The 20,026-nt window shown below is 40.5% G+C and overlaps 1 protein-coding gene across 1 annotated transcript; it reads left to right on the plus strand.

Annotated features, from left to right (window-relative positions):
- Positions 1-5,120: 5,120 nt before the first annotated feature.
- Positions 5,121-19,714, plus strand: nmnat2 (nicotinamide nucleotide adenylyltransferase 2). Its single transcript, XM_074649841.1, has 11 exons — positions 5,121-5,426; positions 9,449-9,537; positions 10,111-10,178; positions 10,345-10,423; positions 13,285-13,411; positions 13,560-13,640; positions 14,577-14,621; positions 15,387-15,463; positions 16,893-16,994; positions 17,159-17,226; positions 19,510-19,714. The coding sequence occupies exons 1-11, from the start codon at positions 5,342-5,344 to the stop codon at positions 19,610-19,612; spliced, it is 924 nt and encodes a 307-aa protein (XP_074505942.1). The 5' UTR covers positions 5,121-5,341; the 3' UTR covers positions 19,613-19,714.
- Positions 19,715-20,026: the final 312 nt, after the last annotated feature.

Here is a 20,026-nt window from a genome sequence, read left to right on the forward strand (position 1 = left end):
CTACACTACACTACACACTACACACTACACACTACACACTATACACTACACACACACACACTACACTACACACTACACACACACACACTACACACTACACACACACACACTACACACTACACACTACACACTACACACACACACACACTACACACTACACACACACACACTACACACTACACACTACACACTATACACACACTACACACTACACACACACTACACACCATACACACACACTACACACACTATACACTACACACTACACACCATACACACACACTACACACTATACACTACACACTACACACTACACACTACACACACACACTACACACTACACACTACACACTATACACTATACACACACTACACACTACACACACACTACACACCATACACACACACTACACACTATACACTACACACTACACACTACACACCATACACACACACTACACACTATACACTACACACTACACACTACACACACTACACACACTACACACTATACACTACACACTACACTACACACTATACACTACACCACACAACACACACTACACACTACACACTACACTACACACACTACACACTACACACTACACACCATACACACACACTACACACTATACACTACACACTACACACTACACACACACACTACACACTACACACACTACACACTATACACACTACACACTACACACTACACACTATACACACACTACACACTACACACACACTACACACCATACACACACACTACACACTACACACTATACACTATACACACACTACACACTACACACACACTACACACCATACACACACACTACACACTATACACTACACACCATACACTACACACTACACACTACACACACTACACACACTACACACTATACACTACACACTACACTACACACTATACACTACACCACACAACACACACTACACACTACACACTACACTACACACACTACACACACACACTACACACACTACGCACTACACCACACACTACACACTACACTACACACTACACACTACACTACACACAATACACTACACACTATACACTACACACTACACACTACACACTACACACTACACTACACACACTACACACACACACTACACACACTACACACTACACCACACACTACACACTACACTACACACTACACACTACACTACACACAATACACTACACACTATACACTACACACTACACACTATACACTACACACTATACACTACACACTACACACTACACACACTACACACTACACACTACACACTACACACTACACTACACACACTACACTACACACTACACACTACACACTACACACACACACTACACCACACACTACACACTACACTACACACTACACACACTACACACTACACAATACACACTACACACTACACACACTACACACTACACACTACACACTACACTACACACACTACACACTACACTACACACTACACACACACACTACACCACACACTACACACTACACACTACACACTACACTACACACACTACACACACACTACACACTACACTACACACACTACACACACACACTACACACACTACGCACTACACCACACACTACACACTACACTACACACTACACACTACACTACACACAATACACTACACACTACACACTACACACACACTACACACTATACACACTACACACTACACACTATACACACACTACACACTACACACTACACTACACACTACACACACTACACTACACACTACACACTACACACTACACTACACACACTACACACACACACTACACACACTACACACTACACCACACACTACACACTACACTACACACTACACACTACACTACACACAATACACTACACACTATACACTACACACTACACACTATACACTACACACTATACACTACACACTACACACTACACACACTACACACTACACACTACACACTACACACTACACTACACACACTACACTACACACTACACACTACACACTACACACACACACTACACCACACACTACACACTACACTACACACTACACACTACACACTACACTACACACTACACACACTACACACTACACAATACACACTACACATTACACACTACACACTATACACTATACACTACACACTACACACTACACACTATACACTACACACACTACACACTACACACTACACACACTACACACTACACACACGCTAACACACACACACAATACACAATAAACACACACATACGCGCACAATACACAATACACACTGAGACACACACAATACACACTGGACACACACACACACACACACACACACACACAGACATATATATATACACATATATATGTAATTCTTAATAATATTCTTTTGTTATTATACTGTTTGACTTGCACCAACATCACCAAAGCAAATTCCTAGTGTAAATCTCTTACACCTGGCAATAAACACAATTCTGATTCTGATTATGATTATATATGTGTATATATATGCACACATATATATACACATTTATATGTGTGTATATATATAACTATACGTACATATATGTGTGTATATATATACATATATGTGTGTATATATACTGTATATATGTATATATAGTTCTATATATATACACACATATATGTGTATATATATGTGTGTATATATATATACACACATATATATACACATATATACACATATATATGTGTATATATATAGTTATATATATACAGTATATAGTTATATATATATATATATATATGTGTATATAGTTATATATATATATATATATAGTTATATATACTGTATATATTGTGATGTTTTAATTTTGTCTCATGTTTTATTGCACTAATCGTACTTATGTTCTTAATTCTTGTTTGGCCTTCTGTCACTGCCTCTTGGCCAGCTCATGGTGATGGTTGGATGTAGCTCTGTAGCAGTGGTCCTGTATGTGTTAATATTATATTATATTATATTATATTATATTATATATAATGATGGATGTAATCCTGTAGCAGTGGTCCTGTATGTGTGAATATTATATTATATTATATGATATTATATATAATGATGGATGTAGCTCTGTAGCAGTGGTCCTGTATGTGTGAATATTATATTATATTATATTATATATAATGATGGATGTAGCTCTGTAGCAGTGGTCCTGTATGTGTGAATATTATATTATATTATATTATATATAATGATGGATGTAGCCCTGTAGCAGTGGTCCTGTATGTGTGAATATTATATTATATTATATTATATATAATGATGGATGTAGCTCTGTAGCAGTGGTCCTGTATGTGTGAGTCTCTCTTTAACACTCTGAACAGTTTAACATAACATTATAAATAAAAAAAGACCATCCAGTGAAAAATCTGAAAATTATTAGTAAAATATTTGAAAACTAAACAAAATATAATCTATTTGTAAAGAAGACTTTCTACAATCTGAAAGCATGAAAAAACATGCAGAATTATGTAAAACACATCAAAAAAAATTCTAAAAAATTATTATTAAAATATGTAAAAAAAGCATTGAAAAATATACAGAAAATGTCCAGAAAGTGTGTGAAAAAACATTGAAAAATATTCGAAAAATCAGGGAAATATGGGTAAAATATCCGGGAAATGACTGGAAAATATTATTAAAATATGTGAAAAAATTTGAAAAAATATGTGTAAAATGTCTGAATAATATCCAAAAAATACAAGCAAAACAAGTGAAAACTAAAACAAATAGTATCTATTAAGGAGGACTTTCTACAAGCTAAAAGCATGAAAAAAAACATTCAGAAATATTTGAAAAGAAATCCCCCAAATATCCGAATAAATATTAGTAAAATATGTGAAAAAATATTGATAAATATGCAAAAAAATGTCTGAAATATATATGAAAAAATATTGAATAATATCTGAAAAATCTGGGAAAATCTGTGTAAAATATCATATATATCATCATATATAATGTATAATATTATATATGATATTTGGTTGTAACGCAGCCAGTGCTGAGGTGATGGATGGATGTAGCCCTGTAGCAGTGGTCCTGTATGTGTTAATATTATATTATATTATATATAATGATGGATGTAATCCTGTAGCAGTGGTCCTGTATGTGTTAATATTATATTATATTATATATAATGATGGCTGTAGCTCTGTAGCAGTGGTCATGTATATGTGAATATTATATTATATTATATTATATTATATTATATTATATTATATTATATTATATATAATGATGGATGTAACTCTGTAGCAGTGGTCATGTATATGTGAATATTATATTATATTATATTATATTATATTATATTATATTATATTATATTATATTATATTATATATAATGATGGATGTAGCTCTGTAGCAGTGGTCCTGTATGTGTTAATATTATATTATATTATATATAATGATGGATGTAACTCTGTAGCAGTGGTCATGTATATGTGAATATTATATTATATTATATTATATTATATTATATTATATTATATTATATTATATTATATTATATTATATATAATGATGGATGTAGCTCTGTAGCAGTGGTCATGTATATGTGAATATTATATTATATTATATTATATTATATTATATTATATTATATATAATGATGGATGTAGCTCTGTAGCAGTGGTCCTGTATGTGTTAATATTATATTATATTATATATAATGATGGATGTAACTCTGTAGCAGTGGTCATGTATATGTGAATATTATATTATATTATATTATATTATATTATATTATATTATATGATATTATATATAATGATGGATGTAATGTGTTAATATTATATGATATTATATATAATGATGGATGTAGCTCTGTAGCAGTGGTCCTGTATGTGTTAATATTATATGATATTATATATAATGATGGATGTAACTCTGTAGCAGTGGTCCTGTATGTGTGAGTGTGTCTTTAACACAGTGACGTTGCTTCCTGCCGCAGACACACCAACCTCGCCTCTCTCTCTCTCTGTCTCTCTGTCTCTCTCTCTCTCTGTCTCTCTGTCTCTCTCTCTCTCTCTCTCTGTCTCTGTCTCTCTGTCTCTCTCTCTCTCTGTCTCTCTCTCTCTGTCTCTCTGTCTCTCTGTCTCTCTCGCTGCAGCGGCCGACAGCTACAAACAACCAGAACACACACCAGAACCAGGACCAGGACCAGGACCAGGACCAGAACCAGGACCAGGACCAGGTCCAGAAGCAAGACCGGGACCGGACCGGACCGGGACACAGGGAACCAGATCTAGAACCGGAACCAGAACCAGAAGGATACGGAGAAGGAGACCGACAGGAACCATGACAGAAAACACCAAAACGCACGTCATCCTGCTGTCCTGCGGCAGCTTCAACCCAGTCACCAAGGGACACATCCATATGTTCGGTGAGCTTCTGTCTCTATACAGCATCATATAGATCCGAACATCAGGCCACATCAACTCAACACTATATAGATTTACTGTATAGATATAGAGATAGATAGAATCAGAAGGGGATGGGGCCGCGGTTTGGTGCGCGGTGGGTCGGGGAGCTGTCCAGCTGGGTGGTGCTGAAACAGGCCACGGCTCCTCATCCAGAGGAGAGATGGAGATGGAGATGAGACACACACAGAGCAGAACCGGGATCATCGCAGTCTGAACCCGGGTTAAGAAGGAAAACACGGGAATGTTTCGTGTTGAAGCTCCTGCAGGCCTCGCGCGGCGTGTGGCGCAGGAAGCCCAGAAAACAGGTCCGGATCCTCCGAGACCCGGTCCGGATCCCCCGAGACCCGGTCCGGATCCTCCGAGACCCGGTCCAGCAGCTATAGTGCCTTGCTCATTAGACCGAACCAGAGAAAACACATGAATTATTCACAGTGCTGCTGCCAGTGTTTTATCTCTCATGTTCAACGTGCTGTATTAAAAACAGAGTATATAATATATGATATATACTATTATCCCATTAACCCATTAGTAATGATGTAATTACGCTATCTTAAGGGGATAAATGAATGAACAGTTTCATATTAAGGTAGTTTTAATAGATTATCTGCACGGTTTATAAAAACAAATGCTTAAATTGACCAAATAGTATAACAACCATCCCTTAATTTACTGCTTAAAGGGCCTTCATTTCTAAAGAAAAACAAAATAAAAGCTTTTTTCAAGCTTTTGGTAAATATTAAAACTCTGGAGACAACCCAGTCTCTTATTTATGCTGTGTTATGCAGGTGTTGTGTAATATCTGTTGTTTGTGGTTCACATTGGTTTGTGTTTTCTCTGTTTAGTGATGCTGATGTGGAGTCCAAGACTCAGTATCCCATCGTATCACATCGTATCGTATCCCATCGTATCCCATCGTATCACATCGTATCGTATCCTATCGTATCCCATCGTATCCCATCGTATCCTATCGTATTGTATCGTATCCTATCGTATTGTATCGTATCCTATCGTATCCCATCGTATCCCATCGTATCCAATCGTATTGTATCGTATCCTATCGTATCCCATCGTATCCCATCGTATCCCATCGTATTGTATCGTATCCTATCGTATCCCATCGTATCCCATCGTATCCCATCGTATCCCATCGTATCCCATCGTATCGTATCGTATCGTATCGTATCGTATCCCATCGTATCCCATCGTATCGTATCGTATCGTATCGTATCGTATCGTATCGTATCCCATTGTATCGTATCCCATCGTATCGTATCGTGTCATATCCCATTGTATCGTATCGTATCGTATCGTATCCCATCGTATCGTATCGTATCGTATCGTATCGTATCCCATTGTATCGTATCCCATCGTATCGTATCGTGTCATATCCCATTGTATCGTATCGTATCGTATCGTATCGTATCGTATCGTATCCCATTGTATCGTATCCCATCGTATCGTATCGTATCGTATCCCATCGTATCCCATCGTATCGTATCGTATCATATCGTATCCCATTGTATCGTATCCCATCGTATCGTATCGTATCGTGTCATATCCCATTGTATCGTATCCCATTGTATCGTATCGTATCGTATCGTATCGTATCGTATCCCATCGTATTGTATCGTATCGTATCGTAACCCATCGTATCGTATCCTATCGTATCGTATCCTATCCTATCGTATCATATCCCATCGTATCCTATCGTATCGTATCCCATCGTATCTCATCATATCGTATAGTAGGCCATCGTATCGTATCCCATCGTATCGTACCTCATCGCATCGCATCGTATCTTATCGTATCCCATCATATCGTATCGTATCCCATCGTAACGCATCGTAATGTATTGTATCCCATTGTATTGTATCATATTGTACAATAATTATACCCAATTATAACGTAGACCTCTGAATTTCCAGCGTAATTGAGAAATGGCCTGGTAAGGTATTAATTAAGGGTATTAAAACCCTGACTTTCTTTTATATATTCAATTAAATTTTTTTATTGGCACAAAAGGTATAGTACAACAGTACAACTATCAAGGAGCTGGTATTTTACATACAGTATTTGGAACAAATTTGGGTCATGTTGGTGTCCAGCTGACTCATGATGAGTCTCGTCAAAACAAAGAACAGGATATCCTTGAGACAGCGGTGAGATTATTATGTTGGAGGTCAGTGTTCCTGTTATTTTGTCCACACTCTGTGTGCTGCGTTGTCTGATGATGCAGCAGCAGCAGCCATGTTCCCATCCTGACCTATTTTCACCAGCAGCTCCTCCGTCTCTCTCTCTCTCTCTCTCTCTCTCTCTCTCTCTCTGTGTTGCATGCAACCTTTCTTCTTCATGAAGCGTTCGTCCTGGAGGTGTAGAGGAAGAATTCATAAGACGACCACAAAAACAACAACAACATGATCTGAAACTAGAGCTGTCAGTCGATTAAAATATTTAATCGCACATTGTTTTATCTGTTCAAAATGTACCTTAAAGGGAGATTAGTCAAGTATTTAATACTCTTATCAACATGGGAGAGGACAGATATGCTGCTTTATGCAAATGTATGTATATATTTATTATTGTAAATCAATTAACAACACAGAACAATGACAGATATTGTCCAGAAACCCTCACAGGTACTGCATTTAGCATAAAAAATATGCTCCAATCATAACATGTCAAACTGCAGCCCAACAGGCAACAACAGCTGTCAGTGTGTGCTGACTTGACTATGACTTGCCCCAAACTGCATGTGATGATCATAAAGTGGGCATGTCTGTAAAGGGGAGACTCGTGGGTACCCATAGAACCCATTTACATTCACATATCGTCACCATCTTGATTTTTGGCATTGTCATCTTGGTTTTTGGCGTTGTCATCTTGGTTTTTGGCGTTGTCATCTTGGTTTTTGGTGTCATCATCTTGTTTCTTGCAGAACTTTTACTATTAACGCAGTATTTCTACATTATGGAAGTGGTTCTTTTACTTAAGTAATGGATCTGAGTCCTTCTTCCAGCAGTTTGTTAGTTAGTGTGTGGTTAACAGGCAAAACTATTACTTGAAATTCAGCATTATTATTATTATTTTTCCCTTTTTATTAATAATAACAATAATAATAATACATTCTTATCTTATTCTCTTCTTATTGTAATAACGTCTTGCATGTGATTATCATAAAGTGGGCATGTCTGTAAGGCGGAGACTCGGGGTACCCATAGAACATATTTTCATTCACATATCATCACCACCTTGGATTTTGGCATCGCCATCTTGGTTTTTGTCTGTTGTCATCTTGGTTTTTGGCGTTGTCATCTTGGTTTTTGGCGTCGCCATCATGGTTTTTGGCGTTGTCATCTTGGTTTTTGGCGTCGCCATCATGGTTTTTGGCGTTGTCATCTTGGTTTTTGGCGTTGTCGTCTTGGTTTTTGGCGTTGTCGTCATGTTTTTTGTTGTCAATGCAGTATTTCTACATTATGGAAGTGGTACTTTTACTTAAGTAATGGATCTGAGTCCTTCTTCCAGCAGTTTGTTAGTTAGTGTGTGGTTAACGGGCAAATCTATTACTTGAAATTCAGCATTATTATTATTATTATTCCCTTTTTATTAATAATAACAATAATAATAATAATACATTCTTATCTTATTCTCTTCTTATTGTAATAACTTCTTAATGAGAGAGGAAAGAAGAAGACGTTCTGATACTCATTTATATTTTACTTTTCTCTAATCTTTGCTCTTTGTCGTGAAATATTGGATCATTTTATATCTTTGGGTTATTTAAATGAAACCATGTGAGACGTTCAGACAGTAAATGTCTCTTTAGTCAAACTGATAACAATTCAGATACACAACGACGAGACACAAATACACACCATTTTCAGTGTAAAAGGTCCAAAATGTTGGAAACATCTGGACCTCAAAATTGTACATACTTGAGTAAATGTACTTGTGTGTTATTTTCTCTGTTTCTGTGTGTTTGCAGAAAAAGCCAGAGAATATCTGCACAAAACGGGTCGCTTCATCGTGATCGGAGGAATCATCTCACCGGTGCACGACTCCTACGGAAAACCTGTAAGTGTCCTTTCAAACACGGCAGAGACACGGCGTTTACTGTCAGCCAGAGAGAACCTGAACACATCACAGAGAACATCATTTCAGCTGCAGCTCTCCTGCTTTCCCTGAACACCTCACAGATAGCGTCCTGCTTCCCCTGAACACATCACAGATAACGTCCTGCTTCCCCTGAACACATCACAGATAACCTACTTCTGCTCTGCCTCTGAACAAATACACAACATCATGAATCATGAATGTTTCTGTGATTTCCAGCTGATGATTTATTAATGTTGGAGATTATGCACATCAATTATGACCTCGTTAATATGATGAGTCACCAACCCGACATCACAAACTAAAACACCACAGACTGATTCAGAGTTATTATACGTACTGTATATACTGTGTGTACTATGTATGCACTAGTTGAGGAAGTAATCAGATCCTTTACTGCAGAAAAAGTACTAATACCATACTGTACAAATACTCTGTAACAATAAAATACTGATGCTAAACTGTAAAAAATACTCTGTTAGAATAAAAGTAATAATACTGTATTAGTACTAATACCTCTCTGTGTGTCTTTAGGGTTTAGTGCCCAGCAGACATCGTCTCACCATGTGTCAGCTGGCTGTCCAGTCCTCTGATTGGATCAGGTGAGAAACACAAAACGAGAAAATTAGAAGTTTAGTTATATCAGCAGATGTTTAGTTATATCAGGAGAGGAGAGATGTTTGGTTAATAGTTTAAAACCACTATTATGATCCTTTGGCTCTGCTGTGTGTTTTAAATGGGTGTTTTTGTCTGTGGGGTTTGGTGCAGGGTGGACCCCTGGGAGTGTTACCAGGACACCTGGCAGACGACCTGCAGCGTGCTGGAGCATCACCGCGACCTGATGAAGGTGAGGACACGTTTGTCATCATAGCAGAAGACATACTGTATGTGAATGATTTCTAGGTATTGTCTTCTTGTGAGGAGCTTTAATGACTGAAGTGAATCTCCATGAGCAACGTCATTACTGGATGATTTAATAGGACTGTGGAAGTTACATTTATTTGGATGTTTGTATCCTTATAAAAATGTTGTAAAAGATAAATGAGCTGCATACTTGGACATGAAGTTTGTATGATATCCCTGTAGGGGTCTGGAGATTTATATTATATATTATAATTTATTTTATTCCAGCAGTTTAGCTTCTGCACTATTTTTTGTTTTGAATTCTTATTTTTACTTGCATGATTTTCTTTTATACAACATGTAGCAGCGTCGTTAGAGGAGAACTGAAACTGTTCATGATATGTTTGTTCATCAAAAAATATTATAATATGCTGTAAATATGCTGGTTCTTTGATGCAGGATGGATGTTGGTAAAGTGTCAGACATACCCCCCTGCACCCAGGGGTGGTGTAGCACCTGGCTGGCACTCAGGCGGTTTTTGGCGTCCCGAACCAGAAGTTTGGATATTAGGTCTTTGGCACTTGAGGAGATGTGAGCCCAGTCTTTCGCTGGAAACTCTATATTTGTTATTTCAATCAAAATTGTCCATTGTGAAGTGGGACAGGGTGATTAGCCCAAAGTGGGAAGGATGATTTGTCTAAAGTGGGACAGGATGATTAGCCTAAATTGAGACAGGGTGATTAGTCCAAAGTGGAACAGGGTAATTAGCCCAAAGTGGGACAGGATAATTAGCCTAAAGTGGGACAGGGTGATGAGCCTAAAGTGGGACAGGGTGGCTTGCCTAAGGTGGGACAGGGTGATCAGCCTAAAGTGGGACAGGGTGATTAGCCTAAAGTGGGACAGGATGGCTTGCCTAAAGTGGGACAGGATGGTTTGTCTAAAGTGGGACAGGGTGAATAGCCTAAAGTGGGACAGGGTGATTAGCCTAAGGTGGGACAGGGTGATTAGCCTAAAGTGGGACAGGATGGCTTGCCTAAGGTGGGACAGGATGGTTTGTCTAAAGTGGGACAGGGTGAATAGCCTAAAGTGGGACAGGGTGATTAGCCTAAAGTGGGACAGGATAGCTTGCCTAAGGTGGGACAGGGTGATCAGCCTAAAGTGGGACAGGATGGCTTGCCTAAAGTGGGACAGGATGGTTTGTCTAAAGTGGGACAGGGTGAATAGCCTAAAGTGGGACAGGGTGATTAGCCTAAGGTGGGACAGGGTGATTAGCCTAAAGTGGGACAGGATGATCAGCCTAAAGTGGGACAGGGTGATTAGCCTAAGGTGGGACAGGGTGATTAGCCTAAAGTGGGACAGGATGATCAGCCTAAAGTGGGACAGGGTGATTAGCCTAAAGTGGGACAGGATGGCTTGCCTAAAGTGGGACAGGATGATTCGCCTAAGGTGGGACAGGATGATTTGTCTAAAGTGGGACAGGATGATTCGCCTAAGGTGGGACAGGATGGCTTGCCTAAAGTGGGACAGGATGATTCGCCTAAGGTGGGCCAGGATGATTTGTCTAAAGTGGGACAGGATGATTCGCCTAAGGTGGGACAGGATGGCTTGCCTAAAGTGGGACAGGATGATTCGCCTAAGGTGGGCCAGGATGATTTGTCTAAAGTGGGACAGGATGATCAGCCTAAAGTGGGACAGGATGATCAGCCTAAAGTGGGACATGGTGAATAGCCTAAAGTGGGACAGGATGGCTTGCGTAAAGTGGGACAGGATGGTTTGCTTAAAGTGGGACAGGGTGATTAGCCTAAAGTGGGACATGGTGATTAGCCTAAAGTGGGACAGGATGGTTTGCTTAAAGTTGGACAGGATGGTTTGCCTAAAGTGGGACAGGATGGTTTGCTTAAAGTTGGACAGGATGGTTTGCCTAAAGTGGGACAGGATGGTTTGCTTAAAGTGGGACAGGATGGTTTGCTTAAAGTGGGACAGGATGGTTTGCCTAAAGTGGGACAGGATGGTTTGCCTAAAGTGGGACAGGATGGTTTGCCTAAAGTGGGACAGGATGGTTTGCTTAAAGTGGGACAGGATGGTTTGCTTAAAGTGGGACAGGGTGATTAGCCTAAAGTGGGACATGGTGATTAGCCTAAAGTGGGACAGGATGGTTTGCTTAAAGTTGGACAGGATGGTTTGCCTAAAGTGGGACAGGATGGTTTGCTTAAAGTGGGACAGGATGGTTTGCTTAAAGTGGGACAGGATGGTTTGCCTAAAGTGGGACAGGATGGTTTGCCTAAAGTGGGACAGGATGGTTTGCTTAAAGTGGGACAGGATGGTTTGCTTAAAGTGGGACAGGATGGTTTGCCTAAAGTGGGACAGGATGGTTTGCCTAAAGTGGGACAGGATGGTTTGCTTAAAGTTGGACAGGATGGTTTCCCTAAAGTGGGACACTGAACATGCCATCATTGCACATTTATCCTGGAGTGTTTCCTACATTAATTAAGGTGATTTAAGCCTTTTAACAGACTTTCCTGTTAAAGACTGTCCCACTTTAGGAAATAAAGATTTGTCTGAGATAACTTGGCACTAAGACTACTAATATATCCACCATTTCTCTTATGAGTGTGATATCTGCATTTTCTTTTTTGGTTTGATAAGAACACATCCTGGGGATTTCAGAGTGGTACTGGGTTTGGATTTAATGTCTTGGCTTCATATCACAATATATTCCAGAAGTCTAAAATGCAAAAAGATGTCCCACATTAGGCTCATTCATCCTACATTCAGTTAATGTTAGCCAAAGTGCTAGCTTGCTTTGTTTTAGCCACCAACGTGAATTCATTAAGTGTTGCTGTTCACAATGTTTTTGATCCTCAGAGAGTCACCGGCTGCATCCTGTCCAACGTCAACACGCCATCGACGACTCCTGTGATTGGTCAGCCACAGAACCAGACTCCACCCATCTACCAGAACCACAACAACATGAATCACAAGCCCACAGCCAGTAAGCCCCCCCCCCCCCCCTCCCCCCCCTTCATATTCATCACATAACCAACAGGAAGGTGTAGCTGTGGTCTTTATACATGAAGCCTCAGATTATTGATGGTTAATGAACGTGATCTCATGACTTCCTGCTTCCTTTCTCTGCTCAGTCAAAATGTGGGGGAAGGTCAGTGAGAGTTTGGGGAAGATCTGCTGCGTCCGTCCTCACATCGATCGCTTCACCTTCGTCGGTAAGTCGACACGACGAAGAGAGAACAGTAAAGTAAACCAGCTGTCTACTCCCACATCCAGCAGACATTCATACAGAACATACCTGTACATTAATACGATCCTGGAGTTCCTCAGGGTTCTATTCTTGGTCTTCTGTATTTAAAATGATTTTTTTTGTCCACTTTTTGTGCCCTGATGAATATCAATCGAATATTCTGTGTTTGGTCTCCACCACCTCCTGAAGGAAGTATCAGGTACAGGTAGAGTGATCAGAGTACCTGAGCAGGTAGTGATCAGAATACCTGAGCAGGTAGCGTACAGAGTACCTGAGCAGGTAGTGAACAGAGTACCTGAGCAGGTAGTGATCAGAATACCTGAGCAGGTAGCGTACAGAGTACCTGAGCAGGTAGTGAACAGAGTACCTGAGCAGGTAGTGAACAGAGTACCTGAGCAGGTAGTGATCAGAGTACCTGAGCAGGTAGCGATCAGAGTACCTGAGCAGGTAGCGTACAGAGTACCTGAGCAGGTAGTGAACAGAGTACCTGAGCAGGTAGTGAACAGAGTACCTGAGCAGGTAGTGATCAGAGTACCTGAGCAGGTAGTGATCAGAGTACCTGAGCAGGTAGTGATCAGAGTACCTGAGCAGGTAGTGATCAGAGTACCTGAGCAGGTAGTGAACAGAGTACCTGAGCAGGTAGTGAACAGAGTACCTGAGCAGGTAGTGAACAGAGTACCTGAGCAGGTAGTGAACAGAGTACCTGAGCAGGTAGTGAACAGAGTACTTACTTTGAGTTTATTAGTGCATATATATCATGCAAATGTAATTAATATATTTATTTATAATTTCTTTTAAAAGTTGATGATTTGATTATGATTAAATATTGTATAATTATTGAAGACATACAGTAGTACCTTTACTATGTACACTGAGGATGTATTCCATTGTGTTGTGTCAGATGAAAACGCTAACCTGGGGACCGCGATGAGATACGAGGAGATCGGTGAGTATCTGAATCCTGAACACATTCCTGTGTCGTGTTCTTCCTTCCTGCTTCCTGTCTGAACTCCTTCTGGTTCGTTGTATCCAGTAAACATGTTGTTTACTGAGTGAACATGTTGTTTACTGAGGGAACATGTTGTTTACTGAGGAAACATGTTGTTTACTGAGGAAACATGTTGTTTACTGAGTGAACATGTTGTTTACTGAGGAAACATGTTGTTTACTGAGGAAACATGTTGTTTACTGAGGAAACATGTTGTTTACTCAGTGAACATGTTGTTTACTGAGTGAACATGTTGTTTACTGAGTGAACATGTTGTTTACTTAGTGAACATGTTGTTTACTGAGTGAACATGTTGTTTACTGAGGAAACATGTTGTTTACTGAGTGAACATGTTGTTTACTTAGTGAACATGTTGTTTACGGAGTGAACATGTTGTTTACTGAGTGAACATGTTGTTTACTGAGTGAACATGTGTTTTACTGAGTGAACATGTTGTTTACTGAGTGAACATGTTGTTTACGGAGTGAACATGTTGTTTACGGAGTGAACATGTTGTTTACTGAGTGAACATGTTGTTTACGGAGTGAACATGTTGTTTACCGAGTGAACATGTTGTTTACTGAGTGAACATGTTGTTTACGGAGTGAACATGTGTTTTACGGAGTAAACATGTGTTTTACAGAGTGAACATGTGTTTTACGGAGTAAACGTGTGTTTGACTGAGGACGTGTCTCTTTCCTCCTGCCTGTTTGTCGTCTGTAGAGTTACGCATCTTGCTCCTGTGTGGCAGTGATCTCCTGGAGTCCTTCTGCATCCCTGGTCTGTGGAAGGACAGTGATGTAAGCACACTGTAGCCCCGCCCCCACCCAACATTTAGCCCCGCCCCTTCGCTCTTTCCTCTGAACGCCATCGTAATAACCCGACAGGTCATTTCGATGCGGTTGACAAAGGAAACGCCTGCAACAAGAAAGCGTTCGCATGCAGCGTTATTCTTCTGTCTCACTGCTAACGGGCTAAACATCATGCTGTGAATGCTAGCTGTTAGCAAGAGTGTGTTCCAATCCACGTACCTCCAGAAGTACACTTCAATGTAGTGCACTTTGTGCACTCTGTACTCACTTGAGTAGTGCGTAAATTTCAGCGGGGTAGGATCATCTCAAATCGAATACTCTGCGGCGCACTGACCGGAAATGACGATCGCAACATTTGAGCGCGGCTCGCTACCCGCCAAAATATCTTCTGAAAAAAAATGAAAGCAGAGTGGAAATTACGTTTCCAACGTCTCCGCCTACGATGTGTCCTCCTGTTGGCTGAAAATGCACCGGTATGTTTACGTATTGTTTTATTCTGTTACCTACGTATGTTTGAATAGTGGTCGTGGTCGTGGCTCCGCCCCTTCCGCTACGTAGCCAAGATGGCGACAGTTGAGTGTGGAAAGTGTCCAGCGTTCCACACTCAACCATCTGACCGTTAGAGTACAACATCCGGGTACTTTGAGTGCACTGCATTTTGCCGTACTTCCCAGTGTGAACGCACTTATGCACTCAAAGTAGTAAGTGTAAGTACAGAAGTACGCGGATTGGAACACAGTGCAAGAGACAACCAAGTAATGCAACGGTTCAAATGATATAACTGGTGGGACTCGTTTAAGGCTAGTCATTTTAAGGGAATTATTTTGAATTCAAAGACACAATTTTGTAATTTGAGGGAACGTTTCAACAAGAATGTCCCCCTGATCGTCCCCAACAAGAGTTCAAATGCAGTTTTTAGCTGATGGTAACACCAAAGGTATACAGTACATGTGGAATTACAACCAATACTGACTAGTTACAAAACACCTTGATTCACCCCCAAATTCATCTTTGGGTTGAGAACAGGGCCTGTAGTTCAAGGTTGGCCAGCGAGGACTAATATTCCTGCTATATAGCGTGTTGCTAGTTGCTAACGTTAGCGGTTAGCCTTCAGTCAGAAACGTAACGGCAAAAGTCAGTAGAGTATTGCTGATATGTTCGATTCACTTCATTCGGTGATCAACAATGTGAATAGATGATAAACCTCCTAGTGGGTGTAGCAGGGCCCTACTGACCCACATCTATGAGGCTGATAACCACTGATAACGCCCCATTTAATGACCCGCTAATAGTCTAACCAGCTGATCATGGATTGGTTGGGTTATAAATGCTGGTGTGACTGGGACCCTTAAAGCCACAGTTACCACCTTCAGACGGGTGTGAGGAGCGACTGAGGGTGGTGTTTCTGTGGTTCCAGATGGAGGTGATCGTGGGGGACTTTGGGATCGTGGTGGTTCCTCGTGATGGCGCCGACACAGAGAGGATCATGAATCACTCCTCCATTCTCCGCAAGTTCAAGGTCAGTATCACCATTAAGCTCTGGTTCCTTCTGACATCGACGTTTAGCCTGTATGGAAGACAAACGTTGTCATTTAGCCTGTATGGAAGACAAACATCGTCCTTGTTTAGCCTGTATGGAAGACAAACGTCCTCCTTCATTGTCTCATCTCATCTTGTTTCCAGGACAACATCACCGTGGTGAAAGACGGGATGAGCCACCCGATGTCCATCGTCAGCTCAACCAAGAGCAGGTGGGGATTAAAGTTTCAGTAAAGAGACGCTGAAATGTTAGAAACCTGCCACAGAGCTTGATAGTGTGTAATCTAAACTCGTTTGCATATAAATGGTACAGTAAGAGTTAGTGACGTAGGATAAAAAGAGAGTAAGACCACTCGTGGTGGACAGGTCCAACAAACTCCGGATTTTAAACCAGGAGACCCGTGTTAGAGACCGTCGTTTACGTTACGTTAGTGGCGTTACGCTGGTGGCGTTACGCTGGTGACGTTACCTTAGTGTCGTTACGCTGGTGGCGTTACGCTGGTGACGTTACCTTAGTGTCGTTACGTTGGTGTCGTTACGTTGGTGGCGTTACGTTGGTGGCGTTACGTTGGTGGCGTTATGTTGGTGGCGTTACGTTAGTGACGTTGGTGACGTGTTTTCTGTAGCTGTGTTACGTTGTTTCCGTACGTGTTTACTTAGTTTAAATACTTATTTAATCCCAACCATGACGTTTCCCCTTACCTTAACTAAGTGGTTTTCTTGCCTGAACCTAACTGTCAACATTTGCGTGGCGTACAAATGACACACGAAAATACTAAAATGCGTCCTCATGACACGTGGAATGTCTGTGTACTGTCGTGGTATTTATACGCCTTCCTGTGAGACCGGGTTGATATAACAGAGTATTGCATATGTAGAGTATTGGCTACTGTGTTTTTCCCCTCCGGTGTATTTGAGCACACAGAAGTTGATAATTAATAAGGCTGTCAAAGTTAACGTGATAATAACGCGTTATAACGCCAATAATTTCTTTAACGCATCAATGCAACTTGCGATTTTTTTAATTAACATCTTAAAAATCCGACAGCGGACCCGGCTGCTATTCCATCTGTCAGCGGTTGTAACGAGCTCAGTTTTAAAGCCAGAGTGAAGATCCCTTTTTGAAAATGAAAAAAAAAAAATGTTTTTGAAAGGCTAAACGCCAACTAACATTGAAGCAGAATATTTCATTAGATAAAAACTAGGGCTGTCAAAGTAAACATGATAATAACACGTTAACACATTATTTTATAACGTATTAACGCAACTTGCGACTTTCAACTTTTACCAGGCTGCACCGGAAGATACTGGTATCATATGAAACTAGAAAACCTGATGAAGCCGTTGGAACCAACCATGTTGTGTGATGTAGTGGCGGAGCCCAAGACAAATTTCCTTGCGGGACAATAAAGTATATCTCATCTTATTTTATCTTACTTTCAATCAATGAAGGTGAACCAATGTGTGACCTTTGACCTTCCTTATATTCAGTAGAAATGTTGAAACTAGAACTGTCAAAGTTAACACGATAATAACACGTTAACGCAAATTAGTTTTAACGCCACTGACGCAATTCATATTTCGGAGGTCGTAGCGGCTCAGCTTTAAAGCTAGAGTCAAGATACTGGTATCATCTGAAACTATAGAACCTGATGAATCCATCGGTACCAACCATGTAATACTAGCTGGTAGTGAAGGACGTTAAATAATGCTCCAATCATAGATGATCTACCATCGGTTTGCTCTGACGTTAATATTCAGATGTACGCCGATGATACGGTTGTCTATGCACATGGCAAAAACAAAGATGAAGCTGCATCAAAAGTGTCTAATATTATAGTATTCGGTTTTAAAGCTAGAGTGAAGATCCTGGTATCATATGAAACTATAAAACCTGATGAATCAATCGGTACCAACCATGTCATACTAACTGGTAGTGAAGTAGGTTAAATAACGCAACAAAGTTACGCTGAATTTTGGCGAGGAAAAACTGTCATGTCCATTTTCAAAGGGGTCCCTTGACCTCTGACCTCAAGATATGTGAATGAAAATGGGTTCTATGGGTACCCACGAGTCTCCCCTTTACAGACATGCCCACTTTATGATAATCACATGCAGTTTGGGGCAAGTCAAAGTCAAGTCAGCACACTGACACACTGACAGATGTTGCTGCCTGTTGGGCTGCAGTTTGCCATGTTATGATTGGAGCATATTGTTTTATGCTAAATGCAGTACCTGTGAGGGTTTCTGGACAATATCTGTCATTAGTTTGTGTTGTTAATTGATTTACAATAATAAATATATACATACATTTTGCATAAAGCAGCATATTAGTCCACTCCCATGTTGATCAGAGGATTAAATACTTGACTAATCTCCCTTTAAGGTTCATTTAGAACAGATAAAACATGTGCGATTAACCATGATGAACTATTTTAAGTGACTGACAACCCTAATATATAAATAAATAGATAAATATGTCCCCCCCCCATCAGACTGGCCCTGCAGCACGGTGACGGCCATGTTGTGGACTACCTGAGTCAGCCCGTCATCGACTACATCCTGCAGAGTCAGCTGTACATCAACGCCTCCGGATAAACACGACAACCTGCCCGCATGACAACAGGAAGTACGGGGTTTGGGGCGGGGGGGTACCTACACCCACCATCATCTATATGAATATACCCCCCCCCCCCCCCCCCCCCCCCCCCCTCCCAAACAAACCAACTAACTAACTTCCCTCTCTGTCTTCTGTGTCAAACATATACTCTTCTTTGAGCTTTCTGGAGCGTTAGTGTCCCTCCTTCTGTTTGAGTCATGTGACGTTACCATCGGGGGGTGGGGGGTGATGTAGAGCAGGTATGGAGGTAAAATCTCTAAAAGGGCTGCTGAAGTGTATTTTTCCACTGCGATGGTGACGGCGGCGTTTTCTCTGTTTGTTATCTGTCTTTATTAAAGTGTTGGGGGTGCATGACACACAGCCAGGCATGCTCAGTGTCCCCGGGGCAGATG

The sequence above is a fragment of the Sebastes fasciatus genome, chromosome 11 (assembly GCF_043250625.1).
Source record: "Sebastes fasciatus isolate fSebFas1 chromosome 11, fSebFas1.pri, whole genome shotgun sequence".
In the NCBI taxonomy this organism is placed as follows: domain Eukaryota; kingdom Metazoa; phylum Chordata; class Actinopteri; order Perciformes; family Sebastidae; genus Sebastes; species Sebastes fasciatus.

Excerpts from the sequence above, each read along its gene's own strand:
- nmnat2 (XM_074649841.1), top strand. The coding sequence starts at position 5,342 with ATGACAGAAAACACCAAAACGCACGTCATCCTGCTGTCCTGCGGCAGC. Across the intron at positions 14,622-15,386 it reads GATGAGATACGAGGAGATCG|AGTTACGCATCTTGCTCCTG; the intron begins GTGAGTATCTGA and ends TGTCGTCTGTAG. Across the intron at positions 15,464-16,892 it reads GTCTGTGGAAGGACAGTGAT|ATGGAGGTGATCGTGGGGGA; the intron begins GTAAGCACACTG and ends CTGTGGTTCCAG.